Consider the following 22,123-nt stretch of genomic DNA (forward strand, 5'->3'; position numbering starts at 1 on the left):
CCGCTCTCATTTTTTTATTATTATTAAAGAGGAACGAACCATCTCTGGTGCTTGGAATTTTCATAGTATTCTTCACACAGAGAAGAAAATTCAGGGAAATTTTCAAGAAATGACTTTGAGTATGATCACATTGAAAAAATAAATTATAACAGAAATCTTGAAACATCACAAACCGAAAAGCGCGATTTTGCAGTTTCACCATCCATATCGAAAGAAAGAAATACTAAAGCCCGTATTTTAAAATGCTTCTTAAAAATTCTGTTTTTTGAAATTGTTCTCAAGTCCCTCTTACGTACACTCAACTCTCTAAGCCTCCTTGTTCAAGAGAATTTCAAGTTGAAGAGTTTTAGGGTGTGCATTACTGCATTCACGTTCCGGCCCAAATGTTAATTTGGACTGCATCTTGCAATTTGGAACTATAAATTCTGGCCCGGTTTAAAAACAACGTATGCACCATTAGTTCCCCTATGCACATAAGTGTTTTTTCATATGAGCCAGAATTTATAGTTCCAAATTGCAAAATATAGGTAGTCTATTTTATGGACAGTATTTTTGACTAACAGGAATTGGACGAATTGAACCGGAACTAACCTAACTACATCAAACGTTGACTAATTTCTTCTCATGTTTTATTTTTTGAACAGTAAATTGATCAAAACATTAACTTGTACTTTCAAGAGTACCTAAATTATTTAGGTCCTCAGTAACAAAAAAATAATAAAACTTGAGAGGATAATAGGCAGCGTGAAGGCTGATATCGGTTAGATCCACCCTACGACTTGCAAAAATTCCGTTCTTTGAAAATAACATTATTTAGTAAAGCATGACTTTGTTAAAATAATGGTAAAAGACTTGAAAAAGTCCTGAAAAACCGGCTAAAAAATCAATATTATCCATTGTCAAACGTCGTTTCAGCTAAAGTATATTTAGGTGCATGGCATTGTGCTAGGTCCACAACGACCGCAGGACAACAGCTGATGCTTAATGGAAGTTCACTGGAATGGTTCGTTTCTCTTTAGTATTCGTATTCCGAATTCAGCTTCCTTTGTTATGATCATTAGTGAGTAAAAAATGGGAAAAGAAGGATGTGTAAATTTTTGAGCGTGTTATTCGCTGTAAGAAAATTACTGATTCTAGGCTAATTTCCTCCAAACTAAGAAGAGGACACACACGATACCAGAATGCCATGATGAAGACTAAAAGGAGCAGCGTCAGACTGAGGTAAATGAAGCACGATTTCCTTTGCGTTCATAGCTTTACGTAATTTTATTTGCTCCTTCAGGTTAGGTAGGGTAGAACTTTTTGTCTATGATTTTTGAATTGACACCGTGTACCGCAGAATTCTTTAAAATTTCACTCAGCGAATGATGCATGGATCGAAAAAAAAAATGTTGAAGATAAAAGCCTGGACGGAAGTTCATGACATTTTGATAGGGAAGCGCCTGAACGTATTTCAAACTGCGACGTTGCGCATCTTCCTTCGTATTTTTCTATTTTAAAGAAGGCTAATAATCATTCTCGCGCAAAATCTCGTTTGATTTTTCCTCGTCCTTTCATGAATATTTTCTGAAAATATAAGTTGTCGAGTAGTAGGTGCTTCCTTGAAAAAATAAAATTTGAGCGGAAATTTTCGAACATTGCAATTGCAATCGAGGTAGTAATTATAGATTTACCATCAATCAGGATTATTGGTAGGTCAAGCAATGAAAGAAAATGACGTGACTATATTCGTCTTTAAGAAAACGCAAATTTGACACGTAAGTTTTCACGCACTCGGTTTCTATTGGTTTCCATCGGTTTAATGGTTAAAACATTCGATAACGCAAAAATAATATCAATCGGTGTCAATAACGTACTTTTCTTAGAATGCAAAATGTGAAACAAAACTGGGAATGCCTTTTTTTTTTGTACATTCTGAGCCGTTGCCAACAACGCACAACCAACGACCAACGTGCGATGCGCAACTGGGAGGAATCGAATTTGGCAAGGTATTCAAAGCGCCTTCAATCAATCGAATAGGCAACGCGCGCTCCGTAAGGTTAAAATAGTTGCTTGCAGCGCCTTAACCGCGAGCCTTCCCCAGTTTACCGGATGAAGTCGAAGTCTCTGAGGATTCGCCTCTGACATGACGCGACGCTAGAAAGTGCGAGTTTTTGCACTAACTCCACGTTTTATTTTCTAGCTAAATGTATATTGGTCCATTTTCACACTTGCGTAAAATTGAATGCTGAAAATTTCCAAATTTTTTTCATGACGTGATCTTTAAAATATCTCAGCTAAAAAGTGTGATGTAATATCCAAGTTTTTAGGGTACATGCACTCTTTAGGCATGTTATGCAATTTGCACAAACATTACATGGAGTCCTACTTTAGAACAAGGTGCGGATTTGAGTATTTGAAACTTAGAAATTAAGTTTAGATGTTATACTCATGGTTAGACAACAGGATAGTAGAATAGAGCTGATGGGGCCACACTATTCAGTTCGAGCCACAATTTCATGTTTTTTCTCCTTCTCATAAGTAGATTATTAACTACTGCTAGAGTGAGAAAAAATACAAAAGCATAAATCCATAGCACCGCGACCTCATTCAGGATGATGACTCATGTCTGAGGCAGTAATTTTGAGAATTGCATCAGACGGGGTTTCCCCATCTTCGCTTTTATCGATCACTGGGAGTTGGGAGCGATGCTATGAGTCACCAGTTTTTTGCACAGACTGCTTTCCAGGAGTTTCAACCGTATGTCTAGAGCTTGAACGCATCAGTTCATTCAAAATATTTCAATTTTTATTGATATATGAAATCCACTCAATGTGTGTTCCGAATGTATGATGTATGGGCATTTCCGTAAAAAATGTAGGTAAACGTATGCAAGTATCAAGCTGGGAAGTTATACCTGATGATGCCTTGCACTTTCATAAAAGTGTATCGACCCTTAGGTTTTAGAGTTTTCAATGGAAATTATCATTAGGTACAGCATTATCTAAGCATTATCATCATCATCATCATCATCATCATCATCATCATCATAAAATATGAGCAGAAATTTTACAACACTGACTGTCAAGCTGTCTATTTTTCAGTGCGTAATCGTAGATTCAGGGAGAGGGCGGGCCACGGGACCATCGTTTTCTTTACTAGTTTCTCTTTGCTTGTTGGTCCATCGATGACTTCACTTAGTTTTCCAGAAAATTAAAAGAAAAATCGAAGATTTAAGTGACCGTTGCACTGGGCAGCCACGCAAACCTAACCAGAGAAAATGAGGTGAATTTGGTAGTGAAACAGATTTATATGCCAATGGAAAGTTGAAAAAAGGTTGAGCAATTGAGCATATCAGGAAAACCTACTTTCAAAATAAAACGAGGTCAATTGAAAGTGTTTGTGTGCCTCTTGTATGAAATCAACACTTTTAATATTTATAAATATAACTCTGGCATACGAAAGTGCTTAGTATATAGGTATTACTGTTTACGGTCAATGCTTTCGTTGGGTTTTTCTCCAACAGTGTTATATTTTCAAGGATACATTTTACATTTTATCGGACGAGGTCAGTTCATAATGTTAAGCTATAGAGCACGATTAGAGACACGTGTACATTTTTTTGTAGGTCATCCATTTAATTTTGACAAAAGAGCCACAGCAATTTTGTTTAGAGATGCCTACATTGCGTCAAAGACATCCCGTCTGAACTTTAGGTCTTTGTCTTTTTGTCATGTGTCTTTTTTAAAGATCATATTTGAACGTTCCCACTCACTTGATAATAAAACGAACAAAACTCAAAGTGTTCCCTTGACAGATTGCAAACTGATGAGTATGATACTTTGATTTTTATTTTGAAGAAGCGTAATTTTTTAGCCAACCAGGTAAGGTTGCTCTTATCCCAGCGATTCTATCTTTTTACATTCGAGTTAACTTGCATACGAAATAAACAATACTTGTCCATATTTACTAAAATCATCACATCGACAGATTTTTATAGACTACGTCCTCTTCAATTTTGGAAACAGTGATTAAATCGCGTCAATTCTAACATTTTAACCTTGTTATTTAAATCATGCACTGCGGGCCGATTATTGAAACTTACAGACAAAGCGAAAGACAAAGAAGACATAGAGAGTATGGAGCGATCCTATTGGTTGACATGGTTGGTTCTTATAGACTAAGGAAGAAAATGATGGACTAACTGTCGGGTATTTAATGGGTTGCCGTTAGTTAGTCTATTACCTACTTCCTATGTCCATTACCACCACCTGCTTCCACCAATAGGATCCCTCCAAATCCCTTTTGTCGTGTTTGTCTATAGCTTTGTCTATAAGTTTTAATAATCGGCCCGCTGAGCTGATCATTATGTCCTTCAATGTCTTTTTCTAGCCCTTCGAGGACCAGCGAGAGCATCACCAATCTCAGCCGGGTTTCTCCATGAATTTTCCGCCACGGTTCAGAAGGAAAATTGGAAAAAATCGTATGCTTTGGCACGACATGACCAACACAACATCGCAGAGCCCTGATTCAATGGTGCTTGACGCGAAAAAGTTGAAACAAGTGCACAAGCCTCGCAACCGAAATGGTATTTTAAATTAAATATTGTTTTGTGATCCTTTTTCTTTCTCTTCATTTTTTTCGAATATGCAGAAAAAGTGAAGTGTTATGGATCAAAAAGTCGCGGTAAAGCAACATTGGAAAGGCAAAAGCTGCAAAATTCTAGGGTTATGTCCAAAAACTTCTATAAACTAAAAGTAACGCGTAACGTATGCCTGTAGTAACGTAAGTAACGTAACTAAGTAACGTAATACCTGATGCGCGCGAAGCGCTTCGGGAGGCTGCGGAACACGAAGCGGTTAGGGGGCGTGGCTCTCCTAGTGAAGGCATAAAATCGCAATTTGGACTGAACGTCTCTTCCTCCCCCTCACATTCTGTGACTTCGTCTCTTTTAATTTTATAATTTTTCTCGCTACTTAATTTTTTTTTTTTTTTCGAAACCGGGGAGTAACCCGATTTTCGACAACTACTGCTCGCAAGTGTCAGTATAACAGGCGTTATTTCAATGCATAGATGCCTTGCTTTGATAATTTGTCCAATTTTACAACTTATGGATTCTCTAAAATCTGCAAGCATTCACCTAAAATGGTTCCCTTTTCATTTTAGGAAAATCCGTTTTCTTCTCGTTTGATATCTAGAACCATAACTAGAAAGAACAAACTGCTAGTGCTGTTATCTTAGTTTCGTCAAAAAGTAAACTTGTGCCGATTTTGAGCCTGTATGTCTCAAATCATCATTATAACCGCCAAGAACTCTAGCGTGTCATCTTGTTTCCTCAACAGGCAACTTGATTCCCAGATTCGGCGCTCGGGTGCAGCAAAGAGATTTCGAAATCAACGAGATTCGATTCCCGAGCCCAGATCTCGAGCGCCACCCTCGCGCAGAGCTGCAAACGACGCACCAATTCGAAATCGAAAGCGACTTCGACGTCAATTCGTCGAGTCCAGACTATGAACCGACCCCGAAGAGAGGATACTATCGCTTCGATAAGAAGGACACAGAAACTCCTTTCGGTAAGCACTGATGTCCCGAATCAAATTCATCAAAAAAGAGCACAGTATATCAGTGGCGGGAGGGGGCAGGGTAGCATACTGTAGCATACCTACAGTGTGTTTTTCCAAATTTTCTGAATTTTTGAGGCCATATTCGTGGTTTTCAGCGTAAATTAAAGAGAATCTATATATCATACATACTAGAAAGTTTTTAAAATTTCCCTGGAAGTGGGAACAGTCGACAGTCGAGTAGGAACAAGAGTTCCTATGAAATTTATCTCAAAACTAATCACAAGATTGGGTCCCTCACATTTTTTGGGGAGGGCCGAGCAGCATTGTGGGAGGGGGGGGGGGAAGGTCTCCCCTAATTTTGCCTGTGGACATCCATACTCCAGTCCTTTCAAATTTTCAGGGATTAAGGCCGAGTAGTTTCGTAAAACATTGACGTCACCATCGGGATTCGAACCAGGGATATCATACTTCTGTTCTTTTAAATCCGTCTTCCACCTCTTTATTGTAAGATTTTCGTGTCTTCTTTTTTTAGGCCTACATCCAGCAAACATCGGGAGGTTCGAGTCCAGCTTCCAGGAGAGCGCGAACTTCAAAACACCCGAATCTTTCGAGAATTCCGAGCGGAAGTTGCAAAGCTGGAACTGGACGATCGGCGATGGGAGGAGATCCTTGTGCGGCCACAACGCGGTCGACTGCAGCTACTGTCAGCTTTTCTTCAGAGCGGAGAAACGGGCCGCTACCAACAGCCGTGAGCAGCGACTCCAACAGCTCCTCCGCAGGATCCTCTCCTGCGACCCTCGGGAGAACTCCAAGCTCAAAGTTCAGCTCCCGCCGACGAAGGGAATCGCGAAAGAGGAAGAAGACTTCCTCACTCCGATGCTTCTCAGCACGGCCTCCTTCGACCAGAAGCCCAAACATAGCTCGAATCAGGCTCATTTGAGACAGGTACACGTCTTGTTTACTTCAAATCCTCGCTCCTCTGACGATCTCTACGCGAACCCTGTGTTGCGTATCAGAGCCGAATTTACCTACATGCCGCCCATGGGCCGCCTGTATTTTTCCGCCCCCTTCTCATTTGTTTTGAAACATCAATAGATCGTATTCGACAGTGGTTCGATGTATCGTTTGATTCAAAAGAATAGAACATAACCTCGAATAAAAATTTTAGGATTTGATATGGAGAAGCTGAAAATGAAAAAATTCCTAACAATTTCACTTTTCATTGCCATTTGGTACTCGAGAGAATAAAAATTCGATCACATAAGACCCGTTACCTCAGATTTCTAAATTGACCTCTGAGGCTGTGGTTATATATTGAATCAATCGATATCAATATAATGTTACCTGTGTGATCTGTCAAATACGATCTATAAAAACCATCAAGTGAACGAGACGCTGAGGGAGGGGTGTATGAGACGCATTTACTCGCGTTGGGCACATTTTTTGTAAAAGCCCTGTCAACACTAACAAAAGTTCAGTTCCGTAAACCCATCCCTGTTTGGACAAGTCCTTCCATTTATAAAAGTTAAGAAAGAACAAACATAAATGTGCTTAAAAATTTTAACTTCCACCGCCGCGCCGACCGCACTGTGTTGCCGCAATGCGTGAGGTATTCATGCAGTCTTGTAGGCGCTATGCATTTCACGCCGACCGCTGCTGACCACACTGTTTGGCGCAATGCGTGAAGTATTCATATAGTCTTGTAGGCGCTATGCGTTTCAAGCCGACTGCTGCTGACCGCAGTGTGTTTGACGCAATGCGTGAAGTATTCATGCAGTCTTGTAGGCGCTATGTGTTTCATGCCGACCGCCGCTCTGTTCCAGGTCAAATTGCGTGTTTGGTTTCTCTCTTAACTCGACTAATTAAAGGTGTTGTCTCTTGTATCACCGAAAGACGACAAAATTAGAAATTACTACACTTTCACTCTCAGGAAATGAGAGATTTTGTCGCCTTTTCTCGTTTGTAATTTATTATCTGAATTCGATTGTTTTCTCTAATTTTTTGATACCTACATTCAAAAAGATTGCAAAATTTGCCGCCCACTAAATTTTACCGCCATGGGCCGCGGCCCATGTGGCCACCCCACCCCCTTAATCCGGCCGTGTTGCGTATGGTTCTATACTTTCTGGGGCTCATATGAAACTAGGGATACGTCAAGGGAGCGATGAAATGGTACATTCTCAGATATCACGAGCGGACTGCACATAATGTTTGGAGTCCGAACATTTTTTTTGATAATCGCAATCGTCTACAGGAAAAGGGACCATAGTCTACAAAAATCAAATCAGATTCATTACTACCGCTGATATTGAGTGTCTAATAAACATTTTGTGTTCTACAAAACGTCAGGAAATGTAGTACCAAAGCGGTGCTTTGTCGTTTTGAAGTTTATAGTTCCAAACCTGCAGTTTCAAGAGAGTCACTTAAAATAGTCAAGGCTGGATTGAACCGAGTTTATCAGGAAGGAACCAACCCGCATTAAGTTGAAACTGAGAGATAGAGATTTGAAGTTTTATTCCTGCATGAAGCTCAATGGTAAAATATAAACTTAAACCCCTCTTTTCACAAAAAGTTTTTAGTTTTTAGACTTTCAGTTTTCGGCAGGAGAAAATATACGGCTAGTAAAATTCAATTAAATTCTTAACTCAATTTTTTCAAAAATATGGGTTGGCTCCTTTCTGATAAACTCAGTCCGATTAAAGGTGGTGCCTGAGCAGTGGCTGCACAATGCGTCATTACAACAAGGGCACTAAAATAAGAAAAAGAAAAAATATGAGGAAAACTAATTTTAACTTCGCTAATCCAAGAGGCCACGCAAAAACCTTTTGATTGAAGCCTTGCGTCCACTTCAAAACGCCTTCAATTTCGCCGCGTAGGCAACAAACATACCAGGAAGCTTGAAACGAACACACTTTTCATTCTCTGAATAAACTTCGATTGAACGGATAAACGATGTTATTAACTTTTTGAGGGAAATCTTTCGATGGGTGAGTCAAGACTTTTAGTTCATAATTGAGAGGGTTGGAAGACAAAGCGCGCATAAGTGCAGTTTTTGCTATTTCGAGAAATGCATGTTTGAAGTTTCGAAATTACACGGATCCTCATGGCGGAAAGAAAGTTCAAACTGACTTCTGGATGCTTAAAAATTGCAATTTGGGAGCGAATTTTTCACAGCATATGCATTAATATTAGTTTCATTTGAAATCATGAATATCTTAATTTTTTTCAAAAACTGCACTTGTGCACCTTGTCCTTCAAACCCCTCAATTTCAAAATGTAATCGAATTAACATTTTTTGAATGATTGTGTGTGTTATAACAGATGCACGAATCCTGTGATCGCTTCAACACTAGCAAATCCGTGATTGATTCTTCAGAGCCACGTGCACGATCGTACTTCAGAGGGAGCCTGGAGCAGGTTCGAACCGAGGAGCTTCTGACGGAGCAATTCCACGTGCTCCAAACGGAGCAGTTGCACTTGCAGCAGTCGGAGCAGCTCCGAGCTTCGTCACAGTTCCTGCTGAGCATGCTCGCCGAGAACCTGGCGCTGAACCTCTCGGACGTCGACTTCACCAACATGACGCTCAAGTTAAGCCGACGTCGGATGTCGTACACGAAGACCTTTGTCAAGGCTGTCACCGCTGCTGAGGATTCGCTTCTGAGGTCCTCTACACTCGAGACGGATGCGGTAGCTCGTGAACTCCGCGCTGAGCTGAACCCAAAAGGCTCAGACCCATCTTGAATTTTGTTTGAAGTGACGTCATCAATGACGTTTGATACGTTTATTTATCTAGAGAATTAAGTACTGATTAGGAATCTATGAGGAGTACCTTCATATAGGGGTATATGATTATACTAGAGGATTCATACCTAATTTCGTCGCTCCTCTGGCGTAAGGACGCATCTTGATGTCTGTATGAGCTTCAGAAAGCATGGCTTTATATGTAAAACAGGGCTCACGTCGAAATTAAGATACGACCTTACGTCAGAGGGGCGACGAGTTGCTCAGCCATCGTAGGCTTCATGGAGCTGTAAGATAAAACTTAAGGACGTTACATGTCGATGGACGAAAAGACTTAAAACAGACCTGCAGAACTTAGGTCTGATAAAACCATTAAACTTGGACGACGTCATACTTTATAACTCCTTCAATATTAAAATTGGACGTAGTAACTTTGCATTCGGAAGAATCACAATTCTTTTTTATTCATAAGCTACGACTATCTGAACACGATTTTAACACACTTACCTAGTCCACATCTAGGAGGCGGTTAAATTAGACCTATCGCGATAGATTTTTCATCCTCAAAAAAGCGTAAGTCTATAGTCTATTACCTCCTTCTTTTTTCTCAATCTAAAGTTGGTACTATCCTCGAAACGTTTGATTTCGATCAACAATAGGCACGCTACTGTTTGTTCGCTCCAAAAAAAAAATAAAAAAAACGGGCACTGCTCTATCTCGGCAGGTGATAGTTTTTCTAAAAGGATTTGATCTTGATACATCGAACACTGGGTCGAAGATACAAAAAGGTCCCTTTTTTTGCGTCATTGTCCCTTCCGCTTTTGCAATGGAGTCATCGTTCCTAAACGATTCTTTTGTGGCCAGTCCTTTTGTTTTCCCTCCTTAGGCACGATCTCTTTGTGCTAACCGTCGCCCTTTTCTTTGGTGACGCGACTGTCACAAGAACCAATTGACCATTCAAACTGAACTATCACCGAGCTGTTGTGAAAATGCCTTGTCACTTTTCATTGCTCTAAATACAGTGATAAGGTACTTTCACTTAAACCGGGAACTGAGCATGGAGTCCTGTGACCCAAAGGGGTTTGAGGCTAATAATCGATTCCGCAAAGGTCTTGCGGAGTGTTACTTTTTGACAGTTTTTAAGCATTTCCTCGAGATCCTCTTGGCATCTAAAAAATGTCCTTTAAAGCATATCGTTCTGCTGTTTTTCCATCGCCAAAAATCTTCAGGTATGAATTACTTTTAGTTTTTAAATTTATTTAAGGCTTTGGTACTTTACGTTTTAGAATTATCTATTTTTAAGGGAATAACTTCAAATGTCATCCGGTTCATAAAACTCGACGAACGACGGTAGAAATAGTTACCCAATCGTACTTCAAAAAATGTTATATTAGAGTTTTTCAGATTGTGGTTAACTTAAATTGCAAATAATTGTTAATTTTCCGCGTTCCCTTGCTCAAACATTGATTATTATCCAGTTTTACCTCCACGAACCTCTAATATCCGGCAAAATTACATAAAAAATAATGATACCTAATTATTTTTTGGGCGATGTGTCACCTACAGAGCTAGTCACTCTTGACTGATCGATGCTTCCTTCCGTGGTTTACCCATGATAAAAGAAAGTGGACAAATTATTACCTTGGGTAATTCGGTGGGTGTGAACGCAGTTCTATTAAGAGTTGTCCATTAATCGGCTAGCCTTCATGACTGCGTATGTTTATTTTAGTGTGTTCCTTGAAAATAAATTTATACCTGTTCTAAGTTAACACATTAATCCTCAAAGTTATAGAAGTGCGATAGTTATATAAGCTGCTGAAGGAGTCTCTTCTTCAGTTTAAATTACAATGAGATCTAGAATTTCAAAATGATGAAGTACACAATTTCAGGACCTCTATAAATTGATGATTTTTTATTAGATCGTTATTGCTAAGCAAAGAAATAATTTAGGCACCTTGACACTTTGTTTTTCATAATAAATGATGATAATTATTAATAAATTAAAAACGCCGAGAGGAAATCATTACATAATTCAAAAGTTTTCCTACGGATACGTAAAGTAGGTTTGCTTAGAATTATGTAGGAAAAGCAAGAGAAAGCCCCATAAGTATTTTTATCAAAATCAGAAATCCTTTCCGTGTTACAATACCTAATGTAGGTAATGATACAGATGCAATGGTGGTACCTGAATATAAAAGCAGGATAAATTTATATTTTTAAGACCAGATTATAAAAGTTTACAAGAATGAAAGGCACACCAAATTGTGCAATGACTCGTAGGTTAATACCTAAGGTAAGGTGAGGTAAGGTGAATCAATTATTGTTCAAATTTCAACTGTAACAGAAATAAGAGGAAATAAGTTTATGATCCAATTTAGGATACAAAAAGACACTTAATATACACTTGTGTACTCTGCCGTGCTGAGGAAAAATGGCGTATGAACATCCGGTTGTTGTCAAATTTTCCCCTGTAAAACATTAATTTATGAGGAAATTTACGAGTATCTTGACTTGAAATTTTTAGAAATCTTAGCTTAAATTGCGCGTGAAACTCTGAAAAATTAGGAGAAAAATATTCACAAGTTTTCCTATAAATTTGTATTTTATCAAAGGAAATTTGGCAACGCCTGACGGCTCATACGGCGTTCTTCCTCAGGACGGCAGTACTTGACACGATAAACTGGATCGACAACCTGAGATGAATTACTGAATTAAGAGATAATGTAGGTTTGATTGTAGAGTTAATTTTTTGCTAATTTCTACGTGATAAATTTTGTTCTATTGTAATTGCGGTTGTATTAGATATTGTAAAAAAAGAAACTCAAGAAATCTTATTGCTTACATTTAAATAATACATTTACTCACTCGATTTTTTGTCTTCCCAATTATTTTTTTATTCCGTCACAAACTCCGTTAGTTCCACATTTTTCCTTTTAAGAAGAATTTGCTTTGGATATCGTTTTCTCAGCTCTAATTAGAACAGGTAAAAAACGGTGAACACACGTGTCTTTATTCGCATATTAAATTTTTTCAGGAAATGAATTATGAATTGATCTCTTCATTTTTTTAATTTTAGTTTTGCAACAGCCTCATACTGTGGCACCCACAGCGAGGGTTCAATAAAATTTCAAGTTCAATTTCGAGTAAAATGAAACTTGGTCCTGCCAGGGTTCGAACCTGGATGGTCAAATTATTTATCTGATTGCATTACCATTGTGCTACAGGGCCGCGATGTTTGGGATCACTATTTTAAGCCCACTAAAGCTAGAGCCACTGTGCACAGTCTTGATGAGAACGATTCCATAGTCCGTTGGCTAACAGCCAGGGGCCAAATTTTGTCGGCTCTTACACACGGAGATACAACATCCATCGATGAGTTCAAACCGCACTGCCAGCCAATCAGAAGCGCTGGAAGGACCGAAAAAATTTGGCCCTAGCCCCATGTCTGTTGCAACTTGCACCTGCACTCCAGAGGTACAGCGAAGTAAGCAGATTCGCTGTGCTGGTAATAATTGATTACTTTAGGAGGAACGTATTCCGGATTTTTCGCTTATCCTTCTTCAGGCCACTGTTTATTATTCGCGATATATACGCTCGAAACTATTCGTATGTACAAGTTTTATACATAAACGACATATGAGTGAAAATAAGAAATGAAAAACGAAACTAGGCTAAACTTTTGTTAATTTGTTGTACCGTCACCGCCGCGGGCACGTTATGAACCAAATATTTAACATGTCATTAAGGAACGTTCATAATTACGTAACGCGCTCGAGGGTTTATGAGTCAATATTACAAGAGGAAAGGAGGTCAGTGCCAGCGTTACTGAACCCTCGCTATTATTGGTAAAAAAACACGCAAAATTATAAGGAAGTTCGCGCAATCTTTCAACTACAAATTTTCACTTCCACCGCCGCGCCGCGCCGACCGCACTGTTTGGCGCAATGTGTGAAGTATTCATGCAGTCTTGCAGGCGCTATATGCGTTTCCAGCCGACTGCTGCTGACCGCAGTGTGTTTGGCGCAATGCGTGAAGTATTCATGCAGTCTTGCAGGCGCTGCGCGTTTCCAGCCGACTGCTGCTGACCGCATTGTGTTTGACGCGATGCGTGAAGTACTCATGCAGTCTTGTAGGCGCTATGCGTTTCATGCTGACCGCCGCGCCGCTCCATTCCAGGTCAAATTGCGTGTTTGGTTTCTCTGTTAACTCGACTAATTGAAGATGCTGTCTCTTGTATCACCGAGAGACGATAAATTTAAAAATTACTATACTTTTACTCTGAGGGAATTAGAGATTTTGTCGTCTTTTCTTGTTTGTAATTTATTTTCTGAATCCGATTTTTTTTCTCTCTTTTTTTGATACCTACATTCAAAAAGATTGCAAAATTTGCCGCCCCCTACATTTTGCCGCCATGGGCCGCGGCCCATGTGGCCACCGCCACCCCCTTAATCCGGCCCTGTTTGGGTCCTGCTTCAACGGAAACTGAGCTGACTCTGTAGGTGGTGTGTATTTCTGACCGGACCTCATTTTAACTCTTCCTCAAAAACAAATATGTTGGGATACGCGTTCGAATTTTTTCCCCTGAGATATCCTGTATCCTTGAAACGACTCTCCCGCATTCGTCGTTTTTACGTCAGGAAGTGGAAAGCTGACCGTGAGAATCCAAAACGGCAAGGCTTTTTGAATTCTTCGTTTCTACTACATAGACATCTACTATGAATAGTTGCACACATGCGTAGCATGTGAGTATCTTTTGTGCTTTGGTTTTGACATGGGTGTGTGTTAAGCATGATTTTTGGAGTAACTATTCGAGCCTGAGAGATATCTCCGTAGTATAAACGAAGAATTGAAAGCGCTCTGCCATTATGGATCCTAGCAATACAGCCCGCCGCTGCGCCGGGAGAGTGAGTGTCTGGAGAGCCAAAACGCCTTCAATTCCGTGCGTAGGCAATTCGGACATCCGTGGAGCCCGAATAGTTGCATCCAGGCGTTGTCATAAAATTCGTTCAGTGTCCGTCCCGTGTGAAACTAATTTACCGAGGGCGCTTTCTTGTTTTTCTAACACCTTCACTTAATTTCAGTGTCGCTTACTGTGCCTAAGAGGTAAACTTTTACCGGTTTTTATATCGTCAATGCCAATTCCCCGAAAAATGTATTGATTGCTCAAATATCTACAACTTTGCCGGTCTTCGAAATCGCAAAAAATGTTGGTATCCGAGCAAAATTTGTAGAGTTTCCTTTAACAGCTTCCTTTTACGAGTATCTGATCGGATTTGCCCCCATTTGGAAAAATACTTTTAGCGTTTAAATGCGAAATTTTCAAAGACGCTCTCCTTTCGCGCTATTGGGCTGTGTATTTCTCATAGGTTTGCATTTTTTGCAATTTTGAACGTTTGTGTACATCTTATGAAACAAGCACAGTTCTTATGAAGTTCACACATTGGAAAGAAAAAGTGCGTTCCAGAGCTCATTATCTTACATCATATTCTCGAAGAATAGTTTAGAGGAAATAACACAAATTTAGATTTTTTATTTAAACATTTGACTCAGCTCTTTCTTCTGAGCTATCTTTTAAATTATTAGCACTCGCAGGGAACATCAAATTTCCATTATAGGTATCTACATTGAAAAAGGATGGGGCAAATAGTGCTTCACTTGCTTACATGAACGCCTTGCCACCGCTCATGAAAGACACACACAATGCAGTGATACAGCATACAGCATCTGGTCTGGTGAGATAAAGTGCCTTCAATCCGACATGCCGCAATCATACATGCAAGCAGATTTTACAGTAGGATGTAAATGCAACTGGGCTTTACGCGCTCGAGTTTGAAGTAAACACACTAAAATTGATGAATAGCACAAGATGTGCTAAAAAATCTTACACTTTTCTCTCAGTCCTTCTGGGAGATACGAAAAGAAAAACCATTTTCACCCTGTGAAGATGGCACTATAGTACGAGTATAAGAAAAGTACTATAACATCTAATTCTTTTAGCAACGTGATAGAATAATATTACTTCCAAGCTCAAAGTTCCAAACAAACTTTGATTGAATGCTATTTTTGAAGTTATCATGCACTTCTTCTTTTAAGGTGATTCGATGGACGCCATATTTTGTGTCAGAACGGCATGCGATATATCGCATCAATTGGTTCCATTTTTTCAGCTACTCGTCAATTTTCTCCAATTTTGAGATCGCAATTCTGTTGTCAGGAGACTAAAGCACTCGCTTACCAATTTTAACAAAGAAATTCAACGTAATAAAGGCGTGGTTTTTTTAGAGAGAAAATATCGCATTCGAGTGCAGTTTCGATATCGGTATCGAATGCGATGTTTTCTCTCTGAAAAAACCACGCCTTTATTACGTTGAATTTCTTTGTTAAAATTGGTAAGTGATTGCTGTAGTCTCCTGACAACAGAATTGCGATCTCAAAATTGGAGAAAAATGACGAGTAGCTGAAAAAATGGAACCAATTGATGCGATATATCGCATGCCGTTCTGACACAAATTATGGCGTCCATCGAATCACCTTAAATACTAATTCCTTCAGGTCGGATCCATTTAAATTAGATCTTGTGTCCTCAGGAAAGGTCTAAAGCTGAAGAACCAATCGGTGAGCGGCTCAAACATGGCAATACTCAAAAAAGGAACATAGGAACTCCACTTACTTCAGTTATCACGATTCATGGCGTACTTATATTTTCGAACTTTCTCACGTCAACGGTGTATTAAATTCATAGAGTACTTAGAAGTAGTAGAACGGTACGGATGAATGTACCTACAAACGACTCCCTACAACCGCAGAATATCTACTTCATTAAACTGGACTGGAACTATTAACCACTCAGGTTCGAAATAGTTGTATTGGATCCGTGCTGTCAAATGAGGTCTGTGACTTGGAAATAGAGAGTTAGTCCGATAGTAGTTATAGAGCCCGATGGTTATTACAACCTTATCACTACAAGCTTTGAACCGTCTCAACTCCTGTGTGATTCGACATTCAAGAGCTTATTATGCACATGCTTGGTAAACGCTCCTCTAAACGTAGAGGTGCCGACACCTCGATTTTAATTTGACACTTAGGTTCCTTCTCCCCATAACTGGACAAAAAAACGAAGTGTGGAAATTCAGAACGTGGTAAGCGCTATAAGATTGTGACTGATTGTGACGAGATATAGAAGTTGAGATTGTGACTGGTGTTTCTCACTGTATGGCCACTTAAATGCCCTCCCTCTTTGACTTTTATTGATACGCGTTCTCTAAACTTTGATTTTATCGTTCTTACAAGAATTTTTGTTGTAATTTTTATCGGACTGCCGTCCATCGAAAGAAACAGTTGTAAGTACCGTCTTAACAGCACCTGATGGTGCTTACCCGGTTTGGAATTTCCACTCCTCATTCTACGGTTTAAACTTCACAACCTATTGGCTTTACTGCTTTACACCCACATCAACTCTCTATAGCCGAGGAGGTCTCTTCTTATTTCTCTCTTTTCCGTCTCTTCTTGGGGTCCGGGGAGGGGGGGGGTCGACCACGAAAAAGGGGAGGCGATCGCTAACCTCGCCCCCAGCATCCCCCTCTCACCATCCCTTCCGGAATCGCATATCGACGGTGAAACTACCAAACCACGTATCTCGGTTTGCGACGTCGCAGACTTCCTGTCATACTTCATTTTTTAAATGAAAAACTACTTAACGTCTAGTCTTGAAAATTTCTGTGATTTTTCCTCTATGTGCGGAGAAAATTCTGTGAAAATTTCAAAGAATGATATTGATTTGGTCGACTTCAAAAAAATAAAATGCGAGCGTAGATTTTTAAACACCGTAAACGAGATACGTGGTTTGGTAGTTTCACCGTCGATATGCGCTTGGCCGGCGCAGCGCGGCGCATCAGTCTAATAAATTGTTTGCTCTTCGTTAATTCGCGTTTTCCTTCAGACCCGTCGGGTACGTAGATAACGCTTTGCCCCGCGGGTATCCCTACGTTCCCGACATCCCGCTCCGCGGAAAAAGATACGCTCCCTGTTCAAATATTAACCAGACGGAGCTTTTCCTTCGTATCACATCTCAGGATTTCCCCGGGCGTAGTTGCACGTTCTCGTGGGCGATGAGCAGTAACGGTTCTTGAAAGTTGGTAACACCGTTGTCGCAGGGATATAGCCCTGCGGGAGGCGGAGGGGGCGTCAAGCGTCCCCCTCCCCTCTGATGGAAACGAAAAAAGGTAAAGAGAGAGGGATAACAAGGAAGTGCACCCAGCCTTACCCCCTCCATGCAAGAACAAAATCCTGAGCAGCTTGCTGATTGTTGAAATTGGTAGACAAAGGGATGGACAAAAAAGACAAAAAGGACATAAAAGGATCCTATTGGTGGAAGCGGGTGATTGAAATAGACGAAGGAGCTAGGTACTTGACTAACTAACATCAACCTAGGAGAGATCTTTTAGTATTAGTCCATCATTTTCTCCCTCAGTTTATTTAAGAGCCACCCATTTCAACCAACAGAATTGCTTTGTACTCCTCATGTCTTCCTTATCTATTGTTTTGTCTATCAATTTCAACAATCAGCCCGCTGGTAACTGCGTTGTCCTATTAAGAGGCAGGAGGAGCAGCGGAGGATCGCAAAATCACAAAAAGCCTGAAACTGTTAAAATTCCGATTTTTTTTTTTCATTCTTTTACGAAAATTCCTCGCTCACTCGAGAGGGGAGCGAGAAAGTGAAAAGTTACGATTCCTGAAATCGGATGGTCAGTCTCCTCAAATGGGGAGCTGTAACTTTCTTTTTAGGAAGTACTAGACACGTTATCAAGGAGGTCGGATGGGCACGAAAAAGGCGCTTCACCAAGGGTGCCCAAAGGTTTATCTCGCAGCTGCATAGAAGAGCGTCTGGGGGTTTCTTCAGGGAATTAAGGTTGGAAAATTGAAATATTTCATGGTATCTTTGTTAAAGTTTCTCAGTCAATCCCAACACAATCCTATGGCGCTACCTAGCGGTGCTTTACCGAACTACTTTTCTTTCTAGAATGTGCTCTTGTCGTTGTTGAGTCGTCGCCATTGCTATGTTAATGTAAGTCATGTTCGCCTTTATAAGATTACTTTTTCTCTCAATAAAAGTTTGTCAACTCTAAATCGAGTTGTGTTATTTCGAAAGTTTAATAGGTCATGGGCCTCAGTTGCGAAAATCTCGCGTAATGAAAACGGAAATCGCGTAGTTTTTACGAAGCCGTTCGTCTCAGTTGTTCTTTGTAAGAAGCCGTGTCGCGTGTTCGAGAAGTGATAAAAGAACGTGATCATGGAAAGTGAAAGCCAGCCAAAAGTTTTAGTACAGTCGTTCCTTAAGCTGGACGAGACGAACTGGAACCTCTGGAAATTCCAGACTCGGGTTGTGTTAACTGCGAAAGATCTATTTGAAATTACGACGGGAGAAAGTAAAATGCCGGTAGTGCCGGAAGAGGTACTAACTGGAACGGCGGAAGATATAGCAGCCTCTAGAGAAGCTGTCACTCAAGCATTGAAAGATGCTAAAATGTTTAAGTTGAAAGATGCTCGAGCCCAAGAAATTTTAGTCACTAGAATGGAGAAAGGTCCTTTGTCTCATATCTTATCGTGCAATTCTGCGAGTGAAATGTGGGCCAAGTTGGTCAACATTTATGAGCGCCAATCGAATGTAAGTGTTCATCTACTACAGCAGCAATTTTTTAATGCTAAGTTCGACGGAAGTGTAATGGAATTCGTAACAAAGATTCAAAACCTTTCCACTGAATTAAAACAGCGGAAAGAAGCCATTCCTGATAAAATGGTGATAACGAAAGTATTGATGTCGCTTCCCGATCGATTCAAACATTTTGTCTCGGCCTGGGAGTCAGTACCTGTAGCAGAGCAAACAATAGATAACCTCACTTCGCGTTTACTTGTGGAAGAAGAACGTCAGAAATCTGGTGAAGAAGCTGTGGCGTTGGTAGCACAAAGTTTTTCAAACTTGACATGCTTTCGATGCGGTAATCGTGGTCACAAAAAGGATCAGTGTCATACTCGACAATCGTATAATAATCGTGGTCGTGGTCGTTTTAATCAAGCTCGTGGCGGTCGGAATGATAACCATACGGGAAAGAGTGGAAATCCTATGAATGACAGTCGTTCGAATGGTGACGCGGGTGATCAGAAACCTCAGCGAGGAGGTATCCAATGTAATTTCTGTCATCGTTATGGACATCTGTGGAAACATTGTAGATTTCGCAAAAGTAAAGAAAATGGTGCTAAAACAGAAAATTCCGGCAACGATAATGATAATGGTGGAAGCAGTCTAGCGTTTTTATGTGCGGCTGAATGGGAATCCGACTCTAACTTTTACTTGGACAGTGGAGCGACCGAACATATGTGTAAAAATCGTGAGTATTTTAGCTCTTATACTCCTCTTACCGAAGAAAGAAGAATCAAGATAGGTGATGGCTCTGAAATTTTAGCCATTGGAATAGGTACCGTTTCAGTGCAGTCTTTCAACGGTACAAGATACGTTGATATGGATATCAACAACGTACTCCACATCCCACATTTAAAAGTGAACCTACTTTCACAGGGTAAATCACTAGATAAAGGATTCAGCCTTATTTCAAACGCCCATGAAGCAAGGTTTATTGAAGAGAAAACCCAAAAAGTTTGTGCGATTGCGACTCGTCAAGATACACTCTTCAAAATGAATTTTCGGATAAATTACAGTAAAGTAGAGATCAGTTGTCTATCTGCTACTACAAGTTCTCAACGCACGTTAGTCTGGTGGCATAAGAAATTAAGTCATCAAAATTTTGAACACGTGAAGAAAATTTTGCGGTTAAATGGAATTAGTTGGAAAGACAGTCAAGAAACAAATTTCTGTGAAGCCTGTATCGAAGGAAAGCACCATCGTCAGCCGTTTTATTCAAGTAAGACCCAAACTCATGCAATTTGTGAACTTATTCATGCCGATTTGTGTGGTCCCATGGAAACCCATTCAATAGCGGGATCAAGATATATGCTTGTATTGAAGGATGATTACTCTCATTTTCGTTACGTCTACTTCTTGAAGCACAAAGATGAGGTATTCGATCATTTTATTAAATTTTTTAAGCTCTGTCAGACTCAGTTCAACAAGACAGTGAAAGTAGTTAGGGCAGATAATGGTGGAGAGTTTGACAATAACCGCATGCAGAAATTTCTTGAAGAAAATGGAGTTGTATATCAGTCAACAGTCGCTTACATGCCAGAACAAAATGGTAAAGTAGAGCGAGAGATGAGGACGATAGTAGAAGCAGCAAGAACTATGATGGCTGATAAGAAACTCGGAAAGAAATTTTGGGCTGAAGCAGCTAATACAGCGGTTTTTGTGATTAACCGAACGGGAACCAGCTCACTCCCTGGGAAAACTCCGTATGAAGTCTGGTACGACAAACCTTTTGACGTCAACAAACTCATTGCACCTTTTGGTTCCGAAGTCTGGACTCATGTTCCAAAACAAAAGCGCCGTAAATTAGATGTAAAAAGTCAGAAAGGTCTATTTCTCGGTTATGGTGAAACAACCAAAGGTTATCGAATCTATTATGAATCCAGAAACGAGGTGAGTCTTGTTAGAGACTTTATTTTAGTGCCAGATAACTATGTTTTGACAGACAGTGCATGTGAAAGCCCAATTTACATTAATATTGATGAAGATGAAAGTACAGAAATCCGTGCATCAACCAATTCAGAAGTCCGTGCAGCAGCAATCAACGTTGATGATCCTCCGCAAAATGTAATCGATGAAAACGGTGAACCACCCAACATCGCTGAAAACGTAAACATTGAAGAAAACATAAACAATGCACCTAACCTCCAAAGACCCAGTCGTGTTCTAAAGCTACCAAAGAAACTGGAAGACTACGAGTTGAATCTTATAGCAGCGTTAACTGCAGGTTGTCTACCCTCCGAAGTGCCCCATTCTTACCAAGAAGCAATTAGCTCAGATGAAGACTGGACCACCGCAATCAAAACTGAACTAGCAGCTCATGATAAAAATGGTACGTGGAAGCTTGTTCCTTACAATAATCAGGAAGTCATAGACTCTAGATGGGTTTTTGCTAGAAAAGTTATTAATGGTGAAGAAGTTAAGAAAGCTCGTTTAGTTGCTAGGGGTTTTCAGCAAACGTCTACTGAAGACGAAAACAATTATGCTCCAGTTGCGAGAATGGTAACAGTTAGGGTTTTATTAGCTATAGCCGTTGAAAACAATTATGAAATTCACCAGTTAGACATTAAGTCTGCGTTCCTTAATGGAAAATTATCCAAGCCTGTTTTCATGAAAATCCCAGACGGTCTTCATTGTAAAGATAAAAATCTTGTTTGTGAACTTGAAAAGTCCCTCTATGGACTAAGATGTGCATCAAAACAATGGAATGAGCGTCTCAATTTGTACTTGCTAAAAATAGGTTTTAAAAGAAGTAAGAAAGACCCTTGTTTGTACTTTAAAGATAATATGTATTTGCTTATTTGGGTTGACGACATTCTTCTAGTTTCCAATAATCGTTCTGAAATTTTGAAAGTCAAAAATTTGTTAAAACAGGAATTTGAGATTAAAGATTTGTCCGATGAAACAGAAATCCATTTTCTCGGTTTGGAAATTGTTCGCTCTAATGATTGTATTTTCCTTTCTCAGAAACGTCTAATTGACAAAATTTTGAAGAGATTCAAAATGGAGAATTGTAATCCTCGTCACATTCCAATTTCTGAGGGCATATCTTTTGATAATGTAGAGAATTCGCATAATTCTAATATTCCTTATCGAGAGCTCATTGGCAGCTTAATGTATTTAATGACAGGTTCTAGACCTGATT

At 39.8% G+C, this 22,123-nt stretch overlaps 1 protein-coding gene across 1 annotated transcript; it reads left to right on the forward strand.

The window, feature by feature from the left end:
• LOC109042407 (uncharacterized) lies at positions 1-12,073 on the forward strand. The gene is made up of 5 exons (XM_072300039.1): positions 1-1,221; positions 4,372-4,567; positions 5,322-5,552; positions 6,076-6,488; positions 8,865-12,073. Exons 2-5 carry the CDS (start codon positions 4,420-4,422, stop codon positions 9,282-9,284), a joined length of 1,212 nt encoding a protein of 403 aa, XP_072156140.1. The 5' UTR covers positions 1-1,221; positions 4,372-4,419; the 3' UTR covers positions 9,285-12,073.
• Positions 12,074-22,123: the final 10,050 nt, after the last annotated feature.

This window comes from Bemisia tabaci, chromosome 4 (genome assembly GCF_918797505.1).
Source record: "Bemisia tabaci chromosome 4, PGI_BMITA_v3".
In the NCBI taxonomy this organism is placed as follows: domain Eukaryota; kingdom Metazoa; phylum Arthropoda; class Insecta; order Hemiptera; family Aleyrodidae; genus Bemisia; species Bemisia tabaci.

What these genes read in the sequence shown, in the direction of transcription:
- LOC109042407 (XM_072300039.1), top strand. Translation starts at nt 4,420, where the DNA reads ATGAATTTTCCGCCACGGTTCAGAAGGAAAATTGGAAAAAATCGTATG. An exon ending in CAAGCCTCGCAACCGAAATG is followed by an intron (nt 4,568 to 5,321) that starts GTATTTTAAATT and finishes TTTCCTCAACAG; the next exon opens with GCAACTTGATTCCCAGATTC. An exon ending in ATCAGGCTCATTTGAGACAG is followed by an intron (nt 6,489 to 8,864) that starts GTACACGTCTTG and finishes GTGTTATAACAG; the next exon opens with ATGCACGAATCCTGTGATCG.